Source organism: Erpetoichthys calabaricus, chromosome 5 (genome assembly GCF_900747795.2).
Source record: "Erpetoichthys calabaricus chromosome 5, fErpCal1.3, whole genome shotgun sequence".
In the NCBI taxonomy this organism is placed as follows: domain Eukaryota; kingdom Metazoa; phylum Chordata; class Cladistia; order Polypteriformes; family Polypteridae; genus Erpetoichthys; species Erpetoichthys calabaricus.
This window is the reverse complement of record NC_041398.2, coordinates 153,451,585-153,479,306: the sequence shown is the minus strand read 5'-3', so window position 1 is coordinate 153,479,306 and position 27,722 is coordinate 153,451,585. Positions and strand designations below refer to the sequence as shown.

The 27,722-nt window shown below is 37.9% G+C and overlaps 1 protein-coding gene across 2 annotated transcripts in view; it reads right to left on the bottom strand.

Annotated features, from left to right (window-relative positions):
- ints10 (integrator complex subunit 10) overlaps positions 1-26,588 on the bottom strand; it is a 321,144-nt gene extending 294,556 nt beyond the window's left edge. The window contains exon 1 of one of the 2 annotated variants that reach the window (XM_051927742.1): positions 26,197-26,588. In XM_051927742.1, coding sequence (XP_051783702.1) covers positions 26,197-26,325 — 129 coding nt within the window. In that variant the 5' untranslated portion in view covers positions 26,326-26,588. The remainder of the gene's footprint in view (positions 1-26,196) is intronic. The other variant, XM_051927743.1, reaches the window with a different exon arrangement.
- Positions 26,589-27,722: the final 1,134 nt, after the last annotated feature.

Sequence of the window (27,722 nt, the reverse complement as noted above, 5' to 3'; positions counted from 1 at the left end):
ACACTACAGAGTCCGCAGTGCTCCACAATGCACCGCATAATAGTTCGGAAAGAGCTACAGTGACACGGGCGAACGCTCCATATTACACATACGTCATCCTCACACGTCCAGACTATAGATAGATACTTTATTAATCCCAATGGGAAATTCACATTTTCCAGCAGCAGCATACTAATACAATAAATAATATTAAATTAAAGAATGATGATAATGCAGGTGAAAAAAAGACAATAACTTTGTAGAATGTTAAATGTTAACGTTTACCCCCCCCCAAGTGAATCACATTACAGTGATGCATTATTAACAGTACGATAAACATCACAGTATCGCAAACAAATCAACATTATTACTCGAAAAAGGCAAAATATATTCAGCACGGACCACGTGTCATTAAAACAAAAGCAGAATAAAGCGAGATCAGAAATAAAAGACAGAGTAGAAAGCAAAGTAAAACGTCATAAACAGGTACACGGGCGAACGCTCCGTATTAAACGTGCGTCATCCTCACACGTGGCTGCCCAGCGGGCACGGGTTCAAAACACCGGGGGTAGGCGAGCAAAGCGAGCAGGGGGCGGAGCCCCCTTGTTTATTATAAACTAGTCATTTAGCTCGTTACAATAACGGGCGCTAGAACAGTAGTGCATAAACATTAGTAGGAACAGTCTATATTAAATGGCAGCCTTTCTTTTGTTGATGTTTTTTGTTTCTTTTGTTGATGTTTACTTGCTGAGCTGACCGTTCTTCGTGGGCTGCCGCCGTGTATTGTGTGTCTTTAATTTTCTGTGACAGTAATACTGTCTTGTACGGCTCTATTCAATAAGGGCGCGCACAAAAAGGCGAGCTTCAAAAGGGCGACTTCAATTGAGCGCGGCGAATAAAGGCGCTCGTAGATAATTTAGTTCAAATGGCTCTGGAATATGTGAAGAGCAACAAAGGTGCAGATCTTTATTTACGCGCGCCTTTATTCGCTGTGCCCAACTGAGGTCGCCCTTTTAAGGCTCGCCTTTTTGTGCGCGCCCTTATTGAAGGATACCGTCTTGTACGTCCGCTGGCTTGTACGTCCGTAATATACCTTTAATTTTCTCTGGCGGTAATACAGGCATGCACGTCGTAATATGCCTTTAATCTCCTCTGACAGTAATACTGGCTTGCATGTGGCTGTAATATGCGTCACTGTATTGTGTACCTTTAATTTCCTCTCGCAGTAATAATGGTTTGTATTTCCGTAAAACGCCTCTAACTTTCGCTGACAGTAATATCGCGCATCGCACCATGCCCCGCGCATGCGCACTTCATCAGAAGACACCCACACACGGACACCTGGACACACATAGGGATTTTATATATATAGATGTTTTGGTTGTTAATATGAATGCGCTACTACTACTACTCATTGGTATTCATACACATAATCAGTTTCATTATACGGCCTATTCCTAGAATGAATAAGTACTACACTCTGGGAAACTCTAAAGGCCTTCTTAAGAGGACAGATTATTTCATATCTTTCCCACAGAAATAAATCAGAAACCAAGAAAACATTAGAGCTAAGAAGCGAAATTACTAAAACAGATGAAGAACAAGCCAGGCGTCCAAGTGAGGCTCTTCATAGGAAAAGGCAGGCTCTGCGTACAGAACTCAACATCTTTTTTTTTTTTTTTTTGTTCTTTATTTCACCTTATACAATTTCTTGTATTAGGAATTTGTTAGTTTTCGCATACCCCTTGGGGTCAGAGCGCAGGGTCAGCCATTGTACAGCGCCCCTGGAGCAATTACAGGTGAAGGGTCTTGCTCAAGGGCCCAGCAAAGTAGGATCTCTTTTGGCAGTGACGGGGATTCGAACCGACAACCTTCGGGATACCAGCGCAGATCCTTAGCCTCAGAGCCACTACTCCGCCCTATATATCTTGACAACTAAAGAAACTGAACGACTTATTTATAAATCAAGACATCATTACTATGAACACGGAGAGAGAGCTAATATGCTTTTAGCTCAACAAATCCACAAGCAAGAAGTTCGCAATGCAATCCCAGTAATCAACACGAATGAAGATGAAATCATTGACCATAAAAATATAATGCACACATTTAGAGACTACTATAAAACCTTATATTCTGCTGAGTTTAAAGAAGACAACAATCTAATGCATTTCTGGATACATTACAGTTACCACAAATAGATACTTTTAATGCGGAGGAACTGGATAAACCTCTGGCGCTATCAGAATTACTAGATGCTATAAAGTCACTTCATGGCGGTAAATCAGCAGGCTCTGACGGCTACCCTGTAGAATTTTATATGAAATGCTTCACTCAGCTAGCTCCCCTCTTATTGGCAACATTTACAGAAGCTAGAGACAATCAAATTCTACCTCAAACCGTTCGTCAAGCATTAATCACTGTCTTTCCTAAACAAAATAAGGACTTGTTACAATGTGCATCATACAGACCAATTTCACTTCTGAATAATGATGTTAAGATACTCTCAAAAATTATAGCTAGAAGGATGGAGAAAGTGCTGCCTTCAGTAATATCACAGGATCAAACTGGATTTATTAAAGGCTGACACTTACCTTCCAATCTTCGACGCCTGTTTAATCTATACATATTAATAAAACGCAAAGCCTTCACTGACTCACTGACTGACTGACTGACTGACTCACTCATCACTAATTCTCCAACTTCCCGTGTAGGTGGAAGGCTGAAATTTGGCAGGCTCACTCCTTACAGCTTACTTACAAAAGTTAGGCAGGTTTCATTTCGAAATTCTACGCGTAATGGTCATAACTGGAACCTGTTTTTTGTCCATATACTCTAATGGAGGAGGCGGAGTCACGTATCGCGTCATCACGCCTCCGACGTAATCACGTGAACTAAAAACAAGGAAGAGATTTACAGCACGAGTCAAACGCGGTAACGAAGGTAAATGACGTTAATTTTTGAGTGTCTTTTAATACTGTGTAAGCATACATATTAACACATGTGCAATTAAACGTGTGCATTTACGGGGTGATTTCTCAGGCTTAAAAGCTCGCGTTTTATTAAAAAGGTAAATGCAAACTGTTTTCATTCTGAAGGGCACAAACCACGTTACATTTCAGACGTTAAACGCGCAAAAATGTCGGTACACAAGATAAATAAGCACAACATATTATCAGTTGTATTGTATGCTTACAATACATATACAGTGGTGTGAAAAACTATTTGCCCCCTTCCTGATTTCTTATTCTTTTGCATGTTTGTCACACAAAATGTTTCTGATCATCAAACACATTTGACCATTAGTCAAATATAACACAAGTAAACACAAAATGCAGTTTTTAAATGATGGTTTTTATTATTTAGGGAGAAAAAAAATCCAAACCTACATGGCCCTGTGTGAAAAAGTAATTGCCCCCTTGTTAAAAAATAACCTAACTGTGGTGTATCACACCTGAGTTCAATTTCCGTAGCCACCCCCTGGCCTGATTACTGCCACACCTGTTTCAATCAAGAAATCACTTAAACAGGAGCTGCCTGACACAGAGAAGTAGACCAAAAGCACCTCAAAAGCTAGACATCATGCCAAGATCCAAAGAAATTCAGGAACAAATGAGAACAGAAGTAACTGAGATCTATCAGTCTGGTAAAGGTTATAAAGCCATTTCTAAAGCTTTGGGACTCCAGCGAACCACAGTGAGAGCCATTATCCACAAATGGCAAAAACATGGAACAGTGGTGAACCTTCCCAGGAGTGGCCGGCCGACCAAAATTACCCCAAGAGCGCAGAGACAACTCATCCGAGAGGTCACAAAAGACCCCAGGACAACGTCTAAAGAACTGCAGGCCTCACTTGCCTCAATTAAGGTCAGTGTTCACGACTCCACCATAAGAAAGAGACTGGGCAAAAACGGCCTGCATGGCAGATTTCCAAGACGCAAACCACTGTTAAGCAAAAAGAACATTAGGGCTCGTCTCAATTTTGCTAAGAAACATCTCAATGATTGCCAAGACTTTTGGGAAAATACCTTGTGGACTGATGAGACAAAAGTTGAACTTTCTGGAAGGCAAATGTCCCGTTACATCTGGCGTAAAAGGAACACAGCATTTCAGAAAAAGAACATCATACCAACAGTAAAATATGGTGGTGGTAGTGTGATGGTCTGGGGTTGTTTTGCTGCTTCAGGACCTGGAAGGCTTGCTGTGATAGATGGAACCATGAATTCTACTGTCTACCAAAAAATCCTGAAGGAGAATGTCCGGCCATCTGTTCGTCAACTCAAGCTGAAGCGATCTTGGGTGCTGCAACAGGACAATGACCCAAAACACACCAGCAAATCCACCTCTGAATGGCTGAAGAAAAACAAAATGAAGACTTTGGAGTGGCCTAGTCAAAGTCCTGACCTGAATCCAATTGAGATGCTATGGCATGACCTTAAAAAGGCGGTTCATGCTAGAAAACCCTCAAATAAAGCTGAATTACAACAATTTTGCAAAGATGAGTGGGCCAAAATTCCTCCAGAGCGCTGTAAAAGACTCTTTGCAAGTTATCGCAAACGCTTGATTGCAGTTATTGCTGCTAAGGGTGGCCCAACCAGTTATTAGGTTCAGGGGGCAATTACTTTTTCACACAGGGCCATGTAGGTTTGGATTTTTTTTTCTCCCTAAATAATAAAAACCACCATTTACAAACTGCATTTTGTGTTTACTTGTGTTATATTTGACTAATGGTTAATTGTGTTTGATGATCAGAAACATTTTGTGTGACAAACATGCAAAAGAATAAGAAATCAGGAAGGGGTCAAATAGTTTTTCACACCACTGTAGAAATGTGTGAATCGTTAATTAATATTATGGGATGGTGTTTTTCGACTCGCGCCTTGATTTAAACGATTGCATTTCTTGGTGGGTTTGCGTAGCTTATTGTCAATATCTTTACATCTCTTTTTAAGACTTAATTTAAAAAGGTTTTCTTTTCTTCTTAATTAAAATTTAAAAGCAATACTTCACCGCTGCGAAGCCCCTCTAGCGTTGACGTCCGAGGTTCGATTACCGTAAGCGAGTGCAGTGAGTGTGTACACCTGATGAGCCAAGAATAAGGGGGAAAGACGTGTCGCGTACTCTTTGCATTATTTGACAGTAAACTATTTTCAACCATTCTATGATCTGCTTCTCACAACTGAAGGCACCGTGGCTGATGTTACCTCACTTGCTGGCCAACCATAAGCGTTACCTGGTAGGTAACTAGCCACTCACTTCACTCCCTTACGGGAATCGAACCTCGGACGTCAGCGCTACAGGTGAAGCCCCTAAAATTGCGCCACGGCGTGTGGTTCGTTTATTTGACAACATGTAGATCGGGGTAATTACATTCACGGCATTCGTAGTCTGATTCACAATCTGATTGTATGGGTGGTTACCTACCAGGTAACGCTTATAGTTGACCAGCAAGTCAGCTCGAAGTGATCATTCGAGTGAAGGCAGCTTCACAAAAAAACAGATCCTTAACAAACTGTTATTAGTATATTTTCCATCAATTTAAAAAGGTTTTCTTTTCTTCTTAATAAAAATTTAAAAGCGGTACTTCGCCGGTGCGAAGTGCGTGGATTTGACCGACTGACACATACAGACATATTCATGAGTGTAGGTACTTCGGAAAGAAAGCACCGTGTAAACCTAAAGTTTAAATTAAGTTCATAGTCCTACAAAAGGTTGCCATTCATTTGAGGCAAGATTGCTTTTCTTGTGTACAACTATACGTTGCATTCTCAAGAGTGTGCTTGCACGGCTTCGGATATAGATATATATATATATATATATGTATGTATGTATGTCTATATATAAATATGTAAGCTTGTAAGTACTGCCTTACTTCTCTTTAAGAAAGGAAGATGTCATGATACGTGATTTAAACGATTCCATGTCTTCCTGGGTTTGCTTAGCTTATTGTCAATATCTTTACACCTTTTTTTAAGACTTATTGACTGAAACGGGCTTTCACGAAAAAAGTTAGGGCTTTGCTACAGGATACACCCTCCACAAGTTACGCAAGTAAAAATAAAATATATATTTCTGTTTTATTTAAACCTTTTAAGTTCGTATGCATAGCCCCATTTGGCTGTTTTAGTTTTTTTTTTCTTTCTTCAGTAATATTTAATCTCCTTAAAGAAAAAGAACATATCCATTTTACTTTTTTTGTATCTCTTTAGTAATATTTTAGTGTAAAAGGATAACCAGTATTTAAACCTTTTATTTTACTTTATAAATTTATTTTACACAATGTTGAAAAATTAATAAGAAAGCTACATATTTTGGCAGCTGCTGCTTTCATTTTCAATGAAATGAAAAAACCTCTCCAAGAGAAAACGTCAATGAAGAAGAAACAGTTTGCACTATCTAAAAATGAGAAACCCCCATTTATAAAAGTTTGCTGCAGATGACTTAACTGAAAATAAATGAATAGTTCCTATGTGTATAATACATATTTATCTATTTTACTTATACCTTTATTCCAGCAACTTGCAACATCTGAGGTACAATTTCTTACATTACTTTTGTTTTTTGCAGCACAGGCACCTGAAGTGAATTCCTCAGGGTCACACAGTGGTGTCAGTACCAGGATTTGAACTGACAAGCTCCGGGTTTACTGAAAAATTACTGAAGAAAGAAAAAAAACGAAAACGGGCAAATAGGACTATGCATACAGATGTCCATCCATCCATTATCCAACCCGCTATATCCTAAATACAGGAGCCAATAAGTAGATATGTATATATACAGTACATATATATGTACATATATATATATATATATATATATATGTGAATGTATGTATGTATATATGTATGTCTATATTTATATCTATATATATATATCGATATATATATATATATATATATATATATATATATATATATATATATATATATATATATATATGTAGATATGTAAATTTGTATATGTATATATATGTATATGTGGATGTGTATATGTATATATATATGTATATGTAGATATGTGTATATGTAGATATGTATATATATGTATATATGTTTATGTATATATATGGTTACATAACCTCTTTAACACACTACTTCTCCGCTGCGAAGCGCGGGTATTTTGCTATATGTAGATATCTGTATATGTAGATATGTATATATATATGTTTACATAACCTGTTTAACACACTACTTCTCCGCTGCGAAGCGCGGGTATTTTGCTATATATATATATATATATATATATATATATATGACAGCAACACTCATAAATGTGACAACACAATTACATATATATATATATGTAGATATGTATATATATATATATATATATATATATATATATATATATATATATATATATATATATATATATGTGTGTGTGTGTGTCAATCTATGTATGTATGTATGTCTAGATATATATATATATATATATGTAGATATGTATATATATGTGTATATATATGTAGATGTGTATATATGTAGATATGTAAATATTTATGTATATATATGTGTCTGTGTATATATATATATATATATATGTGTGTGTGTGTGTATGTATGTATGTGTATATGTGTGTGTTTATGTATGTGTGTATATATATATGTTGATATGTGTATATATATATGTATATACAGTGGAACCTCTAGATACGAGTTTAATTCGTTCCAGCACTGAGCTTGTATAGCGAATTTCTCGTATCTAGAACAAACGTCCCCATTGAAAATAATGGAAATCCAGTTAATCCATTCCACATCCCAAATATATTAACATAAAAATCAATTTTCCTAACAAATAACACTGATAAATTATATATACTGTAGTCTACCTTTAATAAATAACACTGGTAAATAATATAACTGATTATTAAAAGAATCAAAACAGGTGTCCAAAGTGCAGTAGAGCATTCAATAAATCTTTAAATAAATAATCCTTAAAACAGTTGTGAAGTGGAGGTTTAAAGTACATAAGAATAACAATCCTTTAACACGAGGTTAAAACGTCAACAGGAAGCAGTCTTCAAAAAACAGATGACAATCCCCGGTGCTTCTTCTCTGTTAGCGTCTCACCTGCTTCTCCCATGCGGGCTCTGCAACAGGCGAGACACTCTTAATGCAGCTGACCTTCTCTACACCGTCCTGCTTCAGCTGTTTGGCTCGCCTGTTCAGCTACACGCGAGCCTGTACTCGCTCGCTCTCTCGCACCGACTTCCTACTGCTGCGGATTCCTGCCTCCTGCAACCTCCGTTCTCTCTCCTCTCTTTTCTTTTACTTCTTCTCCCCCTTAACCAGCTCGCGCTTCTCTATATATGCGGGGAAGACATGGCAGCTGCTAGGGTTACCACTTTTAATACAAAAAAATAAGGGACGCATATGTATTGATTCAAAACGGGACGCGCAATTTCATTCTCAAATACGGGACGATTCCGTATTTTAAAGGACGGGTGGCAACCCTGCCCAGCCCATCAGCCACAGGACAAATCATGGATGTGGGCAGTTTCCCACCTGTGCACTTAGGTGAGAAACGCAGACACCGCAGATCGCCCTGCGGCTCGCTACAGCTACCACGCCCCCTCGCTAAGCTGAGAGCTATACCCACAGCCTGGCTCGTGGCTCGTTACGTGAGCCAATGCTCGTATTTAGATCTGAATTTTTCGCTCATACTTTCCTCGTATTTTGAATTTCTCGTATACAGAGGTGATCGTATCTCGAGGTTCCACTGTATGTGGATGTGTATATGTATATATATATATATATGTAGATATGTATATATATGTATATGTATATATATGTTTATATGTGTGTGTGTGTGTGTGTGTGTGTGTATATTATATATATTAAAGACAGCAACACTCATAACAATGACAACACAATTACATTGACAATCATGTTACGTTATTTTTAAAATGTTTCCTTTTCTTTTTCATAACCTCTTTAACACACTACTTCTCCGCTGCGAAGCGCGGGTATTTTGCTAGTCTATACTAATAAAAGGCAAAGCCCTCACTGACTGACTGACTGACTGACTCACTCACTCATCACTAATTCTCCAACTTCCCGTGTAGGTGGAAGGCTGAAATTTGGCAGGCTCATTCCTTACAGTTTACTTACAAAAGTTTGGCAGGTTTCATTTTGAAATTCAAAGCGTAACGGTCATAACTGGAACCTCTTTTTTGTCCATTACTGGACGGGGGCGGAGTTGCGTATCGCGTCATCACGCCTCCTACGTAATCACGTGAAACGCCTTGGGGCCGATCTGGAAGAAGGTAGCGCAGCGCCTTGATTTAAACCATTCCATGTCTTGGTGGGTTTAATACTGTGTAAGCATACATATTAACACATGTGCAATTAAACGTGTGCATTTACGGGGTGATTTCTCAGGCTTAAAAGCTCGCCTTTTATTAAAAAACTAAATGGAAACTGTTTTCATTCTGAAGGGCACAAACCATGTTGGATTTTGTAATGATAGTTGATTAGTAAGGTCTATTAAGGGATATTTACAGAATGATTAGTAATGCCTGTGAATGCCGATGCAAGTAGGAGAATGGGCGTGAACTAAAGAACGAGTAGTAACTTGTACAGTAAATGTCTCTAAAGTCTGTCTATTAAAAAGTTATTATATCTTTCAATCCTGTGTATTGATTAAACTACGAACCTAACAAGATCACTACATGGTGTCAGAAGTGGCGGATTGGAAGAGGAATGTGAAGAAGACGTTAAGCTTTTGAACGAGTCTCGTGTCTGTGAGTAACCCGAAAACGTGGTCAGAAAGCGCTAAGACATTCTAGCAAAAGAGAAAAAAAATATGGAAGGATTACAGCCCCCACCAAAACTCCAGTTAAAGGGAAATGTAGCTGAAAATTGGAAAAGATTTAAACAGAGATTCGAGATGTATCTTGCTGCGATTGAAGCAGATAGGAAAAGTGAAAAAATGAAAGCGTCTATGCTTCTACATGTAATTGGCGAAGAGGCGCTAGAGGTGTATAACAATTTTCAGTTTGAACAACATGGAGACAATATGAAATTGAACAAAATAGTTGAAAAATTCGAAACGTATTGCAACCCAAAGCGCAATGTGACGTTTGAACGGCACAAGTTTTTAACATGTTTCCAGAAAAGCGGAGAAACAATAGACCAGTATGTGACGGAATTGCGTAATAGGAGCTGTTCTAAGAAGAAACTGTCGAGACATCAAAGGACCAATAACCTCTAATCAGAACACTAACACCAGCAAAACAAATATTAACGAGAAAACAAGTAAAAATCAGGAAAGAACATCTCAACTGCAAACACAATTAACCAGAAGATCAAAACGTCAAGTAAAACCACCAGAACGACTCATTGAGAGATATTGAGGATTAAAGCAACATTTTCAATTAAGAAATGCTGAATTCCTTTAACAGTTGTGCTTTTTATACATAATTTGAATGCTGGATGTATGCCTGAAATGTTCTGGATAGTTCAGTTGTTTGAAGTGATAAAGAATTAAACGTGTGCATTTACGGGGTGATTTCTCTGATTTCTTAAAAGCTCGCTTTTTATTAAAAAGGTAAATGGAAACTGTTTTCATTCTGAAGGGCACAAACCACGTTAGATTTCAGCCGTTAAACGCGCAAAAATGTCGGTACACCAGATAAATAAGCGCAACATATTATCAGTTGTATTGTATGCTTACAATACATATAGAAATGTGTTAATCGTTAACTAATAGTATCAGATGGTGTTTTTCGACTCGCGCCTTGATTTAAACGATTGCATGTCTTGGTGGGTTTGCGTAGCTTATTATCAATATCTTTACACCTATTTTTAAGACTTATTGACTGAAACAGGCTTTCACGAAAAAAAGTTAGGGCTTTGCTACAGGATACACCCTCCACAAGTTAAGGAAGTAAAAATAAAAGTATATATTTCTGTTTTATTTAAACCTTTTAAGTTGGTATGCATAGCCCCATTTGGCTGTTTTAGTTTTTTTTTTTTCTTTCTTCAGTAATATTTAATCTCCTTAAAGAAAAACAACATATGCATTTTACTTTTTTTGTATCTCTTTAGTAATATTTTAGTGTAAAAGGATAACCAGTATTTAAACCTTTTATGTTACTTTATAAAGTTATTTTACACAATGTTGAAAAATTAATAAGAAAGCTACATATTTTGGCAGCTGCTGCTTTAATTTTCAATGAAATGAAAAAAGCTCTCCAAGAGAAAACCTCAATGAAGAAGAAACAGTTTGCACTATCTAAAAATGAGAAACCCTCATTTATAAAAGTTTGCTGCAGATGACTTAACTGAAAATAAATTAATAGTTCCTATGTGTATAATACATATTTATCTATTTTACTTATGCCTTTATTCCAGCAACTTGCAACATCTGAGGTACAATTTCTTACATTACTTTTGTTTTTTGCAGCACAGGCAGGTGAAGTGACTTCCTCAGGGTCACACAGTGGTGTCAGTACCAGGATTTGAACTGACAAGCTCCGGGTTTACTGAAATATTACTGAAGAAAGAAAAAAAACGAAAACGGGCAAATACGGCTATGCATACAGATGTCCATCCATCCATTATCCAACCTGCTATATCCTAAATACAGGAGCCAATAAGTAGATATGTATATATACAGTATATATATATATATATGTGAATGTATGTATCAACATTGTGTAAAATAAATTTATAAAGTAACATAAAAGGTTTAAATACTGGTTATTCTTTTACACTAAAATATTACTAAAGAGATACAAAAAAAGTAAAATGGATATGTTCTTTTTCTTTAAGGAGATTAAATATTACTGAAGAAAGAAAAAAAAAACTAAAACAGCCAAATGGGGCTATGCATACGAACTTAAAAGGTTTAAATAAAACAGAAATATATATTTTATTTTTACTTGCTTAACTTGTGGAGGGTGTATCCTGTAGCAAAGCCCTAACTTTTTTCGTGAAAGCCCGTTTCAGTCAATAAGTCTTAAAAAAAGGTGTAAAGATATTGACAATAAGCTAAGCAAACCCAGGAAGACATGGAATCGTTTAAATCAAGTATCATTACATCTTCCTTTCTTAAAGAGAAGTAAGGCAGTACTTATAAGCTTACATATTTATATATAGACATACATACATATATATATATATCTATATCCGAAGCCGTGCAAGCACACTCTTGAGAATGCAACGTATAGTTGTACACAAGAAAAGCAATCTTGCCTCAAATGAATGGCAACCTTTTGTAGGTCGATGAACTTAATTTAAACTTTAGGTTTACACGGTGCTTTCTTTCCGAAGTACCTGCACTCATGAATATGTCTGTATGTGTCAGTCGGTCAAAAACCACGCGCTTCACACCGGCGAAGTACCGCTTTTAAATTAAGAAGAAAAGAAAACCTTTTTAAATTGAGGGAAAATATACTAATAACAGTTTGTTAAGGATCTGTTTTTTTGTGAAGCTGCCTTCACTCGAGTGATCACGTCGAGCTGACTTGCTGGCCAACTATAAGCGTTACCTGGTAGGCAACCACCCATACAATCAGATTGTGAATCAGACTACGAATGCCGTGAATGTAATTACCCCGATCTACATGTTGTCAAATAAACGAACCACACGCCGTGGCGCAATTTTAGGGGCTTCGCCTGTTGCGCTGACGTCCGAGGTTCGATTCCCGTAAGGGAGTGAAGTGAGTGTCTGGTTACCTACCAGGTAACGCTTATGGTTGGCCAGCAAGTGAGGTAACATCAGCCACGTGCCCTCTTTTAATTGCAAGAAGCAGATATATATATAGCCAAATTCTCGCGCTTCGTTGCAGCGAAGTACTGCTTTTAATTTTTTATTAAGAAGAAAGTAAAACCTTTTTAAAAGGATTGAAAATATACCAATAACAATTTGTTAAGGATCTGTTCTTTTGTGAACCTCCCTTTTCACAGCTGTCGCGCTACGGCGTGTGTTTCGTTTATTTGACAGTATGAAGATCATGGTAATTACATTCATGACATTCATTTTCTGAATCACAATCTGATTGTATGGGTGGTTACCTGCCAGGTTACGCTTGTGGTTGCTCAGCAAGTCGCCTTACGTCCGCCACGTGCCCTCTTTCTGTTCCCAGAAGTAGATCATAGAATGGTTTTAATAGTTTACTTTCAAATAAAGCAAAGAGTATGTGACACGTGTTTCTCACTAATTCTGGGCTCATCAGGCGTACACACTCACTGCAACCCCTCTCGGGAATCGAATCTCTATCGTCAGCGCCAGAGTTGAAGCCCCTAACGTTGCAGTCAGCAAGTCGGCTAACATCCGCCATGTGCCGTCTTTCAGTTGCGAGAAGCAGATCATAGAATGGTTGAAATTGTTTACTTTCAAATTATGCAAAGAGTACGCGACACGTGTTTCTCCCTAATTCTGTGCTCTTCATGCGTACACACTCATTGCATCCTCTCTCGGGAATCGAATCTCTATCGTCAGCGCCACAGTTGAAGCCCCTAACGTTGCGGTCAGCAAGTCGGCTAACATCCGCCATGTGCCGTCTTTCAGTTGCGAGAAGCAGATCATACAATGGTTTTAATAGTTTACTTTCAAATAAAGCAAAGAGTATGCGACACGTGTTTCTCACTAATTCTGTGCTCTTCATGCGTACACACTCATTGCATCCTCTCTCGTGAATCGAATCTCGAACGTCAGCGCCAGAGGTGAAGCCCCTAACGTTGCGCTACGGCGTGTGGTTCGTTTATACCTCGTGTCTTCTCATTAAACTTTTATCTCACGAATATGTTATTGCAATCCGCAGCGGGAGCGTTTCTATAAACTTAATTTAAACTTACGTTTTACACCGTGCTTTGTTTACCTTATGAAGATGCTTGTATGCTCGCTCGCTTCTTATTGTTTCGCTCCCTTCTCAATTGTTTAATGAATTTTTTGTTCTTCGCTGTTTGCGGCTCTTCCTTCATTTCTCCCTACTGCGTTCACAGTCTTTTCACGTGATTACGTGGGAGGCGTGATGACGTGACACTCAACTCCGCCTCCCACGGCCACTGAGCTGCTGTCCATTACAGTATATTGTCAAAAAAGAGGTTCCAGTTATGACCATTACACGTTGAATTTCGAAATGAAACCTGCCTAACTTTTGTAAGTAAGCTGTAAGGAATGAGCCTGCCAAATTTCAGCCTTCCACCTACACGGGAAGTTGGAGAATTAGTGATGAGTCAGTCAGTCAGTCAGTGAGTGAGTCAGTCAGTGCTTTGCCTTTTATTATTATAGATCTCGCTTTATTCTGCTTTTGTTTTAATGACACGTGGTCCGTGGTTAATATATTTTGCCTTTATCGAGTAATAATGTTGATTTGTTTGCGATACTGTGACGTTTATCGTACTGTTAATAATGCATCACTGTAATGTGATTCACTTAGGGGGGGTAAACGTTAACATTTAACATTATACAAAGTTATTGTCTTTGTTTCATCGGCATTATCATCATTCTTTAATTTAATATTATTTATTGTATTAGTATGCTGCTGCTGGAAAATGTGAATTTCCCATTGGGATTAATAAAGTATCTATCTATCTATCTATCTATAGTTTGGACGTGTGAGGATGACATAGGTTTAATACGGAGTGTTCGCCCGTGTCACTGTAGCTCTTTCCGAACTATTATGCGGTGCATTGTGGAGCACTGCAGACTCTGTAGTGTTTGCCATTTCACTTTGTATCCCACGTTCATTAGATCTGTCCACGCGGGCTCGGTGTTGAAGCTGTGTTAGTTGTTGAGCTGTTTGGTTTTGGAGCCGAGACAGTTTTGCTTCTGCGGTTTCAGACGCGTGTCCGTACCATCTCGGGTTTGATGTATGAACCTTTGTGGACTCCGTACGCATTAGTGCCACTCACAATATGGCGCATTAGTGCCACTCACAATATGGCGGTGACGCCTGCGCCTTCCGTATTATGTCGGTTCTTACCATGCTGTGTAGGCGCATTTGCCTTTTGTACTTCACTGGGCGTTCTGACGCCCGATGTAGGCGCCTGAACCTTCAGGGTCCGCATCCGCTGTGTGGTGTGGACGTTTAACTGTCGTTGTTTGTGCTTTTATATTCTGTATCTCGGTGTGCATGTGTTTAATTCCATAGGTTTTTTTGTAGCTGTTGCATTCCAGTTTTCATCATCTGTAACCCGCTCTCCATGTGTTCGTCCCCATTCTTTAATCCCTTTATGAAGTTTTAGTTTGTTTCCTACTCTGTGTTTTATTTCTGACCTCACTGTATCCTGCTTGCAGCATGTCAGACGGTCCGTAGTCTTTCTCGTTTTACTGTGGGGAGGGTGTGCTTTGTTTCTTTAATCCCTTTATGACGTTTTACTTTGTTTCCTACTCTGATGGTTCGTAGTTTCTCCCGTTTTGCACTGTTGCGGGGGGGGCGGGTGTTGTGTGGCGCCTGCGCACGTGCGTAGTCTCTCCCGTTTCACTATGGGGGGGGGGGGGGGCTTTGTGTGGCGCTTGCGCACTATGTCTTTTGCGTCCACGGGCATGTCCCTGCTTCCATATCTGGTTTGCCATTCTCGTTTAGTAATATGGATATGTATATGTGTATATATATGTTTACATAACCTCTTTAACACACTACTTCTCCGCTGCGAAGCGCGGGTATTTTGCTAGTGTAATATATTCACCAACAAAATCAAACACCCCAGAGATATTATTATAATTGGATGCAGAAAAAGCATTTGATATGAATATTTGTGCATGGATCAAACTACTGTATACCAATCCAGAAGCTTCAGTTTGTATTAACAACATTTGTTCAGACTACTTTAAACTAGAGCGTGGCACCAGACAAGGATGCCCCTTGTCACCACTGCTGTTTGCAATCGCCATTGAACCAATGGCGGTCCACTGTCGAAATTCTTATCAGATAAAAGGGATTATCAGAGAAGGACTGGAACAGAAAATTTCTCTATATGCAGATGATATGGTTTTATATATATCAGACCCAGAAAACACTGTGCCTGCAGTTTTAACAGCACTTACAGAATTTCAAAAGATCTCTGGTCTCAGAATTAATTTGAATAAAAGTATACTCTTTCCAGTGAATTCTCAAGCATATAATATTAGATTGGACACCCTACCTTTTACCATATCAGATCAGTTTAAATACCTAGGGGTAAATATCACAAGTAAACATAAAGCTCTTTATCAACAAAATTGCACCGTCTGTATGGAAAAAATTAAGCAAGACTTGCATAGATGTTCAACCCTTCATCTCACTCTAGCTGGAATAATTAACGTTGTTAAGATGAATATCCTTCCTAAGCTTCTTTTTTTATTTCAAAACATTCCAATATACATCAATAAATCATTTTTTAAGCAATTAGATTCAACCATAACCTCATTTATTTGGAACTGAAAACATTCCCATATCCGAAGAGCGACCCTACAAAGATCTAAGGCAGAAGGTGGCATGGCTCTCCCTAATTTTTAGTTTTATTACTGGGCAGCAAACATACAAGCTATAAAAACCTGGACACAAATAGATGAACATACATAGGCTTGGCCTGCAATAGAAGTAAAATCCTGCAGTACTTCTTTATATTCCCTGCTCTGCGCCCCAATAAATGCAAGTTATCGCAAATATACTAATAACCCAATTGTGCTTCATTCATTCAGAACATGGAACCAATTTAGAAAGCATTTTAAGATGGAAAATCTTTTATCTGTGGCACCTCTGCAGGAGAACCACCTCTTTCAACCCTCGCAAACATATCTAGTTTTTAATATCTGGAAAAGATTTGGGATTAAATTGCTCAGAGATCTTTATTTAGACAATATCTTTGCATCCTTTGAACAATTACATTCCAAATTTAACCTTCCAGCTACACATTTCTTTCACTATCTTCAAATTAGAAACTTTGTTAAACAGAACCTGCCCTATTTTCCTCATCTCGTACCCTCCACCATCTTGGAAAAAATACTGCTCAATTTCGAGGACTTAGACACCATTTCTGCAATATATAAAATTTTATTAGAGTCCCTTCCTTTCAAAGATCCAAGAGGACAATGGGAAAAAGATCTCTTAATTAATATATCAGAAAAGGAGTGGAAGGTAGCAATGCAGAGAATTCATTCGAGCTCCATATGCGCAAAGCATACAATTATTCAACTCAAAATTATATATCGAGCACATCTGTCTCACAACTGTCCAAAATATTTCCAGGGCAAGATCCAACCTGCAAACACTGCAACCAAGCTCCTGCCTCACTGGGTCACATGTTTTGGGCCTGCACCAAATTAACATCATTTTGGACCAAAATTTTTGAAGTGCCTTTCAGACAGCCTTGGTGTCACAATTCCTCCTAATCCATTAATAGCTGGGTTTGGTGTTCTTCCAGATAGATTTCAAGTGGAGGAGGACAAGCAAACTGTGATTGCATTCACTATACTTTTGGCACACAGACTTATTTTGTTAAATTGGAAGAATCCTAACTCTCCTCTTATAAGTCAGTGGGAAACCAATGTTTTATATTATTTGAAATTGGAAAAAATCAAATTCTCAGTTAGAGGATCTGTACAGAACTTTTTCAAAACCTGGAAGGATCTAATCAATAATATTTTAGAATAAGAAGAAATAATTATCTCCGCATTTCTTTTTCTTCTCCATTTATCTTTATTGCCCCATTAAACTCAACAATTTAGGTATGTTTACAAGCTTTAAGTATTACTCCTTTGCCCATGCTCTCCTTCTCAGGGGTGGGTTTGATTTGTTTTCAATCCTATTTTTTGTAAAAATTGATCTATTTGTACAGAATGATTACAATAAAATATAAAAAAAAAAAATTCTGCAGTTTAATTAGTAAAATCCCCTTGCAGTATTGCCAACTATATCCAATTTAATAGTGTATATAGAAAAAAAAAATACATGATTCATTCATTGCTTGAGACTATGATTATAAATATAACTAATCAAACAGTGGAGACTGGTAAGCCAACATGATGTGTCCAATTGGGAGATTAGTAATGATAGTGAAATGGCTTAGTGGTTGCTTAGTGGTTAATCAATAATTAGAACTGCTGATTAATTCCTGTTAACACCTGCGATAAATTTATTAAAAATTTGCATTCCACAAATCCCTGGAACATTTCCATTACATTTTATAAGTTCAGGAAGATTCAAGAACGGAGGACATTGGATAAATTGAGCCTTACTTAAGATAAGAGGGGATCATGGAGATAGCACAGGGAAGATGGTCAAAACAATGAAAGAGTGAACGTGACTGCATAAACAGCACAACAATAGCTGTGGCTAGTTTCAGAAAAACTGTTACTATTCTAGGGGGCGTTTTCTGTTGGCATAATAGCAGGAAGGTGATTCATCTGAAAGTACAGCTGTGGATCAATCCATCCATTTGTTTAAACCCCCTTTATCCTTAGCAGAGTCACGGGGAAGCTGGAGCCTATCCCAGCAAGCATAGTTTACAAAGCAAAAATAATCCGTGGAGCATTCATTGGTACACAAACGTGCCTGTTATCGGGCTTTACTCTCATTTGGTGTGTGTGTGTGTGTGTGTCTTGGTCTTTCCATATTAGTGTCTGTTACATTATTATTCATGATGCTGCGAAGTGGCAGCTTAGAACAATATCATACATTATTATGCTTTCCTTCTTTTTCTTTATCTTCTACTTTGATTTATTGTTTTTATTATTATTACTTACATCATCATCATCTACCTTGTGGTGAAGCCTCAGCATTAGTAATGGAAAATGGCAAAACATCATAATAAGTGACAATTTACAGCAACAGATTCCATAAAATTGTGACATCATTGTCAGATTTGAAATTCTGCTCCTCACTGGGACTGGGACACTTCATAAATGCTTCTAATTAGTGCTGGGCGGTATTACCAAAATTCTATATCACAGTATTTTTCAAAATTATACCGGTTTCACGGTATTGGACAGTATTTTTTTACCATGCATGAGTGGATGTTAGCCAGTAATTGCAGTGGAAAATGTGGTTAAGAATTACCTATTCCACTGTCATGAGAATTGTACATTGTACAAAAAAACATTTTAATGTGCACACAAGTATTAATACAGGTTTGCATGGCCCCATAAAGTGATAGTTTTCAAGGGGGTGGCACTAATGAAGAGAAGGAATCACATTGCATGACAGATGTAGTCAAAATATAGAGCCTTTTTATTGAACAAATTTTGCAAACAACTTAAAGTAAAATTTTGACAACATATTTTCAACCATCCAAAGAGGCATTTAGACTTAGTAAAATATCCAGAGGTGCTTGTCAAAAGTTGTATGGCACTGAACATGTCATAGAAAAGGAATAAATAGTAAATATTTTTTGTAAACCAACTACACTTTGTTAATGTTAACAATCTCTGTCCACTGACACATTAAAGTGACTTTTTAAACAGCTTTACCATCTTTAAACTGCATAATATTTAAACTAATAAATAATAACAATAAAATAAATAATAGTATTATTACTGATAGCTGCCCTATTACTTCAAGACTTCAAGCCCAGGTGCATTACACAGTATTCACCAAATTAAAATAAAATAAAACAAGTGCAACTTGGTGATGACGTCTTTACCAACTAAACCAGGGGTGGGCAGATTCAGTCCTGGAGGGCCGCAGTGGCTGCAGGTTTTTGCTCCAACCCAATTGCTTAATAAGAAACCCTTATTGCTCAAGTAACACTTCAGCTTCACTTTAGTTGTCTCGCTCGTTAAGATTTTGAACCCTTATTGCTTATTTTAGTCTTAAACAGCTGTATTCTTGGTTTTTAATTGCTCCTAATTAGCAATGCCATGCAAATGACAAAAGAGACCAGCATTTCTCCATTTAGCTTGTTTTCATTTACACCTGTGTGTATTTATCACACACTATTTGGTTTAATTAAATACTTGGAAGGAAAGTGAAGAGAAAAAAGTGAAGCACTGAGAATTACTCATCTGTTTTAGACTTCAAATCATTTGGATGATATCCTTAGAAAGGAAAATAAATCTAGGATATGAGAATGACCTGACATGGCAGAGTTAAAGCACTAACAAGCCATGCAATTAAATAATTGACAAGGATTGGTTTTTAATTAAGCAACTGGGTTGGAACAAAAACCTGCAACCACTGCTGCCCTCCAGGACTGAATCTGCCCACCCCTGAACTAAACCATCATTTAGGCAAACTGCATTAATATGGACCTTGCTTCAAGCTAAGCTATATACATAAATAATAAAACTGCAACAAGCATTTATAATACTATTTGTGGTATAGCCCTATGGAAGCGTATTAGGGCCACAGTGAAGAAAAAAAACCTATGTCGAGATTAAAGTCGACATTTCCACTTTATTCTCATAGTTTATTTTGTCATTAAAGTAGAATGTCGTAAACTAAACTTCATCCTAAAATCAATGTTTAATTTACTAGATTTTCTCAAATCCCGTCATAAATTAATGTAGCACATTAAATGCTTAGTGTTAAGTTGTTCCCCGACCCAGTTGTTAATTGCTGTACACGCTTCTTAAACTGACTTCCTCTACACTAAGAGGAGGCGCTGGCAGTGATCGCCGCACAGAATACATTCACTTCATGATATTCCTGCTCTCTGAAAATGTAGAATGCCAAGATAAATTTTCATGATGAAATGCATTAAAGCAGGTATTAAACATGCACGGTAGTGCTGCTCCCTCGCAGTAAGGGGTCCCCAGGTGTACGTTCAGTGTTGAGAACTTTATGGCAGGTTTGACGGGGCTCCAAAAACTGGATGTATGAATGAGTATCGCACAGTTTTAACTTAAATATTGTGTAAATATTGGGTTTGAAATCTGGTGGTCAGAGACACGAACACAAAACTCAATGCATGTTCTTCTGAGCGGGCTTTCTTTATTGCGTGCTGTCTCTGTCTGATGTACAAACCCGCAGTTCCTATCTTTCCTTTTTGTTTCTCCACATAACCAATCACCAAACGATAAACGTCTTTGTGAAATTAAACGTAGTTATAAACTTAGACCATGGAGAGTTCAGAACTTTAAAAAAATCTTCGTTATACATGTTTAATTATGCCATTCATTCAGGGTTGCGCCCATCCCAGTAAGCATAGTATGCGAGGCAGGAGCAAATCCTGAACGTGGCGCCAGCACATCGCAGGGTGAATACGAGCAATACATACACTAGCAGGGTTAATATAGCATAACAAAACCCCACATCCTACATGACTTTGAAAAGGAAACTGAAGCACGCCGAGTAAACCCACCAGAAAAACAAGGAACAACCGGGATCCCATTGCTGCGAGGCAGCAGTGCAACTTCCACGCCACCATGCCCCCACATGACTATGGCGCCAGCACATCGCAGGGTGAATACAAGCAATACATACACTAGCAGGGTTAATATAGCATAACAAAACTCCACATCCTACATGACTTTGAAAAGGAAAGTGAAGCACGCCGAGTAAACCCACCAGAAAAACAAGGAACAACTGGGACCCCATTGCTGCGAGGCAGCAGTGCAACTTCCACGCCACCGTGCCCCCACATGACTAATACATGCTTTAATGCATTTCATCATGAAAATTATATCAAGTATTTATCTTAACATTCTAAATGTTCAGGGAGCAGGAACATCATGAAATTAATGTATTCTGTGTGCTGCCTGCACCTCCTCTTAGTGCAAGAGGAAGTCAGTTTAAGAAGCACATAGCGATTAACATGGCTCCGGGTGTGCTCTTATATATTCCGTACTATCTTTGTGGACCTTTGCGGACCCCGTAGTGTCTTAACCCATGCCTGCTTTGCTTCCGCAGTTTCTGACGCGCGTTGTAGGCGCCTGCATTCATTGATCTTATCCAGGTGGGCTCGTGTGTGTATCATTGAGCTGTATTGTGTTTGAATTTGGTGTAAAGCATTCAGCGGTTTGTACAATCCCAAGCAGCACATTATTCCTATCTTCACTCCGCAGTAGTGCCACTCACAATATGGCGGTTGTTTTATTCGCTATTTCAGTTATTTGAGCTGTACGCGCCTGCGCAGTAAGTCTCATGGTCCCATCGCCGTGTACCTGCGTCCATGCCATCCGGTTTACCATTCTCGGTTAGTAATATGGATCACTGCATTCTCAGAGCACCTATTCTATTTCTGAACTATCTGTGTCTCCATGTTAATCTATTTCTAAATTAACTCCTAAATGAGGTAAAATTGATAACAATGAAAGTGTGTATGTGTTTTGCATTTTTTTAAAGAATGGCATTCTTCTAGTCGCACGCTAAATTGTACCTGCCGCGACACTTATCTTCCAATCTTCGACGCCTGTTTAATGTAATATACTCACCAACAAAGTCAAACACCCCAGAAATATTTTTATCAGTGGATGCAGAAAAAACATTTAACATGATTGAATGGAAATATCTTTCCACTACATTAGAGAAATTTGGGTTTGGCCCGAACATTTGTGCATGGATCAAACTACTGTATACCAATCCAGAAGCTTCAGTTTGTATTAACAACATTTGTTCAGACTACTTTAAACTAGAACGTGGTACCAGACAAGGTTGCTCTTTGTCACCACTGCTATTTGCAGTCGCCATTGAACCACTGGCGGTCCACTGTCGAAATTCTTATCAGATAAAGGGGATTTTCAGAGAAGGACTGGAACAGAAAACTTCTCTATTATGCAGATGATATGGTACTGTATATATCAGACCCACAAAATTCTGTGCCTGCAGTCTTAACATCACTAACAGAATTTCAAAAGATCTCTGGTCTCAGAATTAATCTGAATAAAAGCATGCTCTTTCCAGTGAATTCTCAAGCACACAATATTAGATTGGACACCTTCCCTTTTATCATCGCAGATTAGTTTAAATACCTAGAGGTAAACATCACAAGTAAACATAAAGCTCTTTATCAACAAAATTTTGCCATCTGTATGGAAAAAATTAAGCAAGATTTGCATAGATGGTCAACCCTTCATCTCACTCTAGCTGGAAGAATTAATGTTGTTAAGATGAATATTCTTCCTAAGCTACTTTTTTTATTTCAAAACATTCCAATATACATTAATAAATCATTTTTTAAGCAATTAGATTCAACAATAACCTCATTTATTTGGAACTAAAAGCATCCACATATCCAAAGAGCGACCCTACAAAGACCTAAGCCAGAAGGTGGCATGGCTCTACCCAACTTTCAGTTTTATAACTGGGCAGCAAACATACAAGCTATAAAAACCTGGACACAAATAGATGAACACACACAGGCTAAGTCCGCAATAGAAGTAAAATCCTACAATACTTCTTTATATTCCCTGCTTTGTGCACCAATAAATGCAAGTTACCGGTAATATAATAATAACCCAATTATGCTTCACTCACTCAGAATATGGAACCAATGTAGAAAGCACTTTAAGATAGAGAATCTTTTATCTGTGGCACCTCTGCAAGAGAACCACCTCTTTCAACCCTCGCAAACATATGCAGTTTTTAATTTATGGAAAAGACTTGGGATTAAATTGCTTAGAGATCTTTATATAGACAACATCTTTGCATCCTATGAACAATTACATTCCAAATTTAACTTTCCAGCCGCACATTCCTTTCACTATCTTCAAATTAGGAACTTTGGTAAACAGAACCTGCCCGATTTTCCTCATTTTGCACCCACCTCCATGCCGGAAAAAATATTGCTCAATTTTAAGGTCTTAAGACACTATCTCTGCAATATATAAAATTATCTTGCAGTCCCTCCCTTTTAAAGATCCAAGAGGACAATGGGAAAAAGATCTCTTAATCAATATATCAGAAAAGGAGTGGAAAATAGCAATGCAGACCTCACTCGAGCTCCATATGCGCAAAGCATACAATTATTCAACTCAAAAATATGTATCGAGCACATCTGTCTCGCTTAAAACTCTCCAAAATGTTTCCAGGGCAAGATCCAACCTGCGAATGCTACAATAAAGTCCCAGCCTCACTGGGTCACATGTTTTGGGCCTGCACCAAAATTAACATAATTCTGGACCAAAATTTTTTAAGTGCCTCTCTGACAGCCTTCGTGTCACAATCCCTCCTAACCCATTAACAGCTGTGTTTGGTGTTCTTCCAGATGGGTTTAAAGTGGAGAAGGACAAACAAATTGTGATTGCATTCACTATACTTTTGGCACGCAGACTTATTTTACTAAACTGGAAGAATCCTAACTCTCCTCTTTTAAGTCAGTGGGAAACTGATGTTTTATACTATTTGAAATTGGAAAAAATCAAATGTTCAGTTAGAGGATCTGTACAGAATTTTTTCAAAACCTGGCTGGATCTAATCAATAATATCTTAGAATAAGCTTGTAATGCACCGAGGCAGCAATTATCTCCACATTTCTTTTTCTTCTCCATTTACCTCAATTGCCCTATTAAACTCATCAATTTAGGTATGTTTACAAGCCTTAAGTTTTACTCTGTTGGCCATGTTCTCTCTCTCAGGGGTGGGGGCGACTTGTTTTCAATCCTATCTTTTGTAAAAACTGATCTATTTGTATGGAATGATTACAATAAAATTAATAAAATTTTTAAAAATAAATAAATAAATTGTACCTGCCTCAAACTCAAAACTTTTCCAAACCTGAACTCTTTCAATATTTTAATAGTGTAAAAAGAAATTGGTACACAAGAAATAGAGGAATTTGAAAGAAAAACCAGGAGTTTCTGGTGAAATGCCTACACAAAGCTGAGTGGTTTATTTTAAAAACCAAGGAAGTTTGGTAAATTGTGTTTATTCGCTACTAAGTACCTACAAATTACACCTGGTCACTGTAAAAATAAGGCAGATATCTAAAGTATATAACAGTTTCAGGCGTCCAGGAAAGCAAGGGGATTTAACTGTGTAGTGTAAAGACAGGACATGTTCAGTGAACCGAGCCTTTAGTGTAACACAAGGTATGTAGATCTCATTCCTTACCACACCAAAACATGGTCAAGAAGGGGGATTGGAATTACTTCTTAAATGCAAACTTTGAAAATGGTAAAATTCCCCTAAAACTGTCTAATTTTCATAAACAGGTTCTAATTTTCATAAACAGGTTCTTTCAGTATGGACACTAATTTATAAACATAACCTTTCACCTCATAGATATACCATATGGAATAATAAGGATATAAAATTCCAAACTAAATATATCTTTTTAAAAACCTAGTGAAAAATATTTTACTTGTGAAGCAGATTATTAACAAAGACTTGAAACTGTTCAGCTATGAAGAATTTATTAGTAAGTACATTGTTACAATCCCTCATTATGAATTTGTTATTATAAGAAAAGCTATTCCCCAAAAGGTTATTCAGTTGGTGGGTTATCATGGAATCTCAAGTGTAGATGCCACAGATTTCACCTCATCCCTTCTTTTAGATGGAATTGATATTAGAACATCAAACATATTATGCACATTTTTTCCTGTCATTTACTCAGACTGTACTGTAGTTATCAGATGGAATGCTATGTTAGAAAGTATTGATTGGAATACATTATGGTTATTACCTAACAACGATTAAATCATGAACAACGTGACACATATGATTCATTCTGTTAAAAGTTTTTATTGCACACAGATTTGAGATTGAAACTGATGACAAATATGTATTTTGTGAGAAATACCAAGAAACATTATCTCATCGTTTTTGGGAATGTCAATAAAATGTTCTGGACAGATTTGCAAAACTTGCTTAGTTATTCTGTTAATCTTGTATTAAACTTAAATGATAGTGAAATATTTCTGTGTTTTAAAAGGAATTATGTTTATCCCAATATAAATAATCTAGTAAATCTGTTAATAATTCTTGGACAATATCATATTCATAAAATGAAACAGTCTAAAAGAAAACTACAGTGTAACATTTTTAAGATTGAACTTAATCATTACCTCCAATATATAAACAGCTGCAGGAACACCAAAGCTATTAAGAACACGGGATATTGTGAATGCACTTAAATTTAAAGCCGACATAACTGTATAATGTGCCTCTGTATACGTTTTTTCATTTTTATGTCTATATTGTGTACGTGTTGCACACTATATTTATGGTATTTGCAAGACGTATATACTTTTGATTGTATTTTACAATATTTTAAGTAATAAAGGGGAAAAAAAACATGGTCAAGTACATTAAATAAATACAAAAATAAACATTTCTTATTGCACACACTGAATGGTGATTTAATTTTCTGAAACGTAATTTATTAGGCAAATAACCGGAAGGCCCTACCTGGATATTAAAATCAGAAGGATAGAGAGTTCTGGCGGTGATCAACCATGCTTTGGCAGCCCAGGGGTCTTCGTTCACCAGGTCTTTTGCTCTTTTGACCAAATAGTCGCAGTCGCTTTGTACGGACATGGTTGTACCGTCAATAAATGCTAGAGAAAGATTTCGTTCCGTATGAAAGAAATGCTATAACAAAACTATGGACTTCTACAAACACAAAGCACTGTGAACGCCACAAGATATATTTCTAGTGCGTACAGCTTTAGCACCATCGCAGCAATTACAACAGTGCACCTCGTGCAAAATTCGCTAAGTTTTAGTTTTGTTGTTATGAATAAGGTTTGCGGCTACCCAAGGTACATGCCTGTGCGATCCACGCGCGCACGCGCATTGAAAGCCTAACATGCCGTAAAGTGTTTACGCAAGCGTTAAAGTGATTGGGCAGGACCATAAAATGAGCGAAGACGTAGTCGTTCCCTAGACGCCGCATTCATTGCTTTGCCCAGTAGACACGATACGTCAGCGCGTACGCCATATTGCGAGTGGCAAAAGTGCCATTTTAAATTAATACAGGCAAATGTGGAAACCGGATTTTCTGATGAAAAAACAATAATGTTTAAAACAGTATCGTTTACATACAATAGATTTTGGCGAATCGTTTAATTGCAATTATTTATATCCATTTATACACTAATAATGACTATTATTAAATAATAATAATAATAAAGATGCCATCATCTATATGCTACATCGATCAGTCTCCCACTTGGACAGAGGCAGTGGTGCTGTAAGAATTATGTTTCTAGACTTCTCTAGCGCCTTCAACACCATCCAACCTCTGCTCCTTAGGGACAAGTTGACAGAGATGGGAGTAGATTCATACCTAGTGGCATGGATCGTGGACTATCTTAAAGACAGACCTCAGTATGTGTGTCTCGGAAACTGCAGGTCTGACATTGCGGTCAGCAACACAGGAGCGCCGCAGGGGACTGTACTTTTTCTGGTCCTGTTCAGTCTATATACATCGGACTTCCAATACAACTCGGAGTCCTGCCACATGCAAAAGTTCGCTAATGACACTGCTATCATGGGCTGCATCAAGAGTGGGCAGGAGGAGGAGTATAGGGACCTAATCAAGAACTTTGTTAAATGGTGCGACTCAAACCACCTACACCTGAACACCAGCAAAACCAAGGAGCTGGTGGTGGATTTTAGGAGGCCCAGGCCCCTCATGGACCCCTTGATCGTCAGAGGTGTCTGTGTGCAGAGGGTGTAGACCTATACATACCTGGGAGTGCAGCTGGATGATAAATTGATCTGGACTGCCAATATGGGCGCTCAGCAGGCTCCTATCAATTATGGAGAATCCACTGCATCCACTAAACAGTATCATCTCCAGACAGAGGACCAGCTTCAGTGACAGACTGCTGTCACTGTCCTGCTCCACTGACAGACTGAGGAGATCGTTCCTCCCCCAAACTATGCGACTCTTCAATTCCACCCGGGGGGGGGGGGGGGGGGGTTAAACG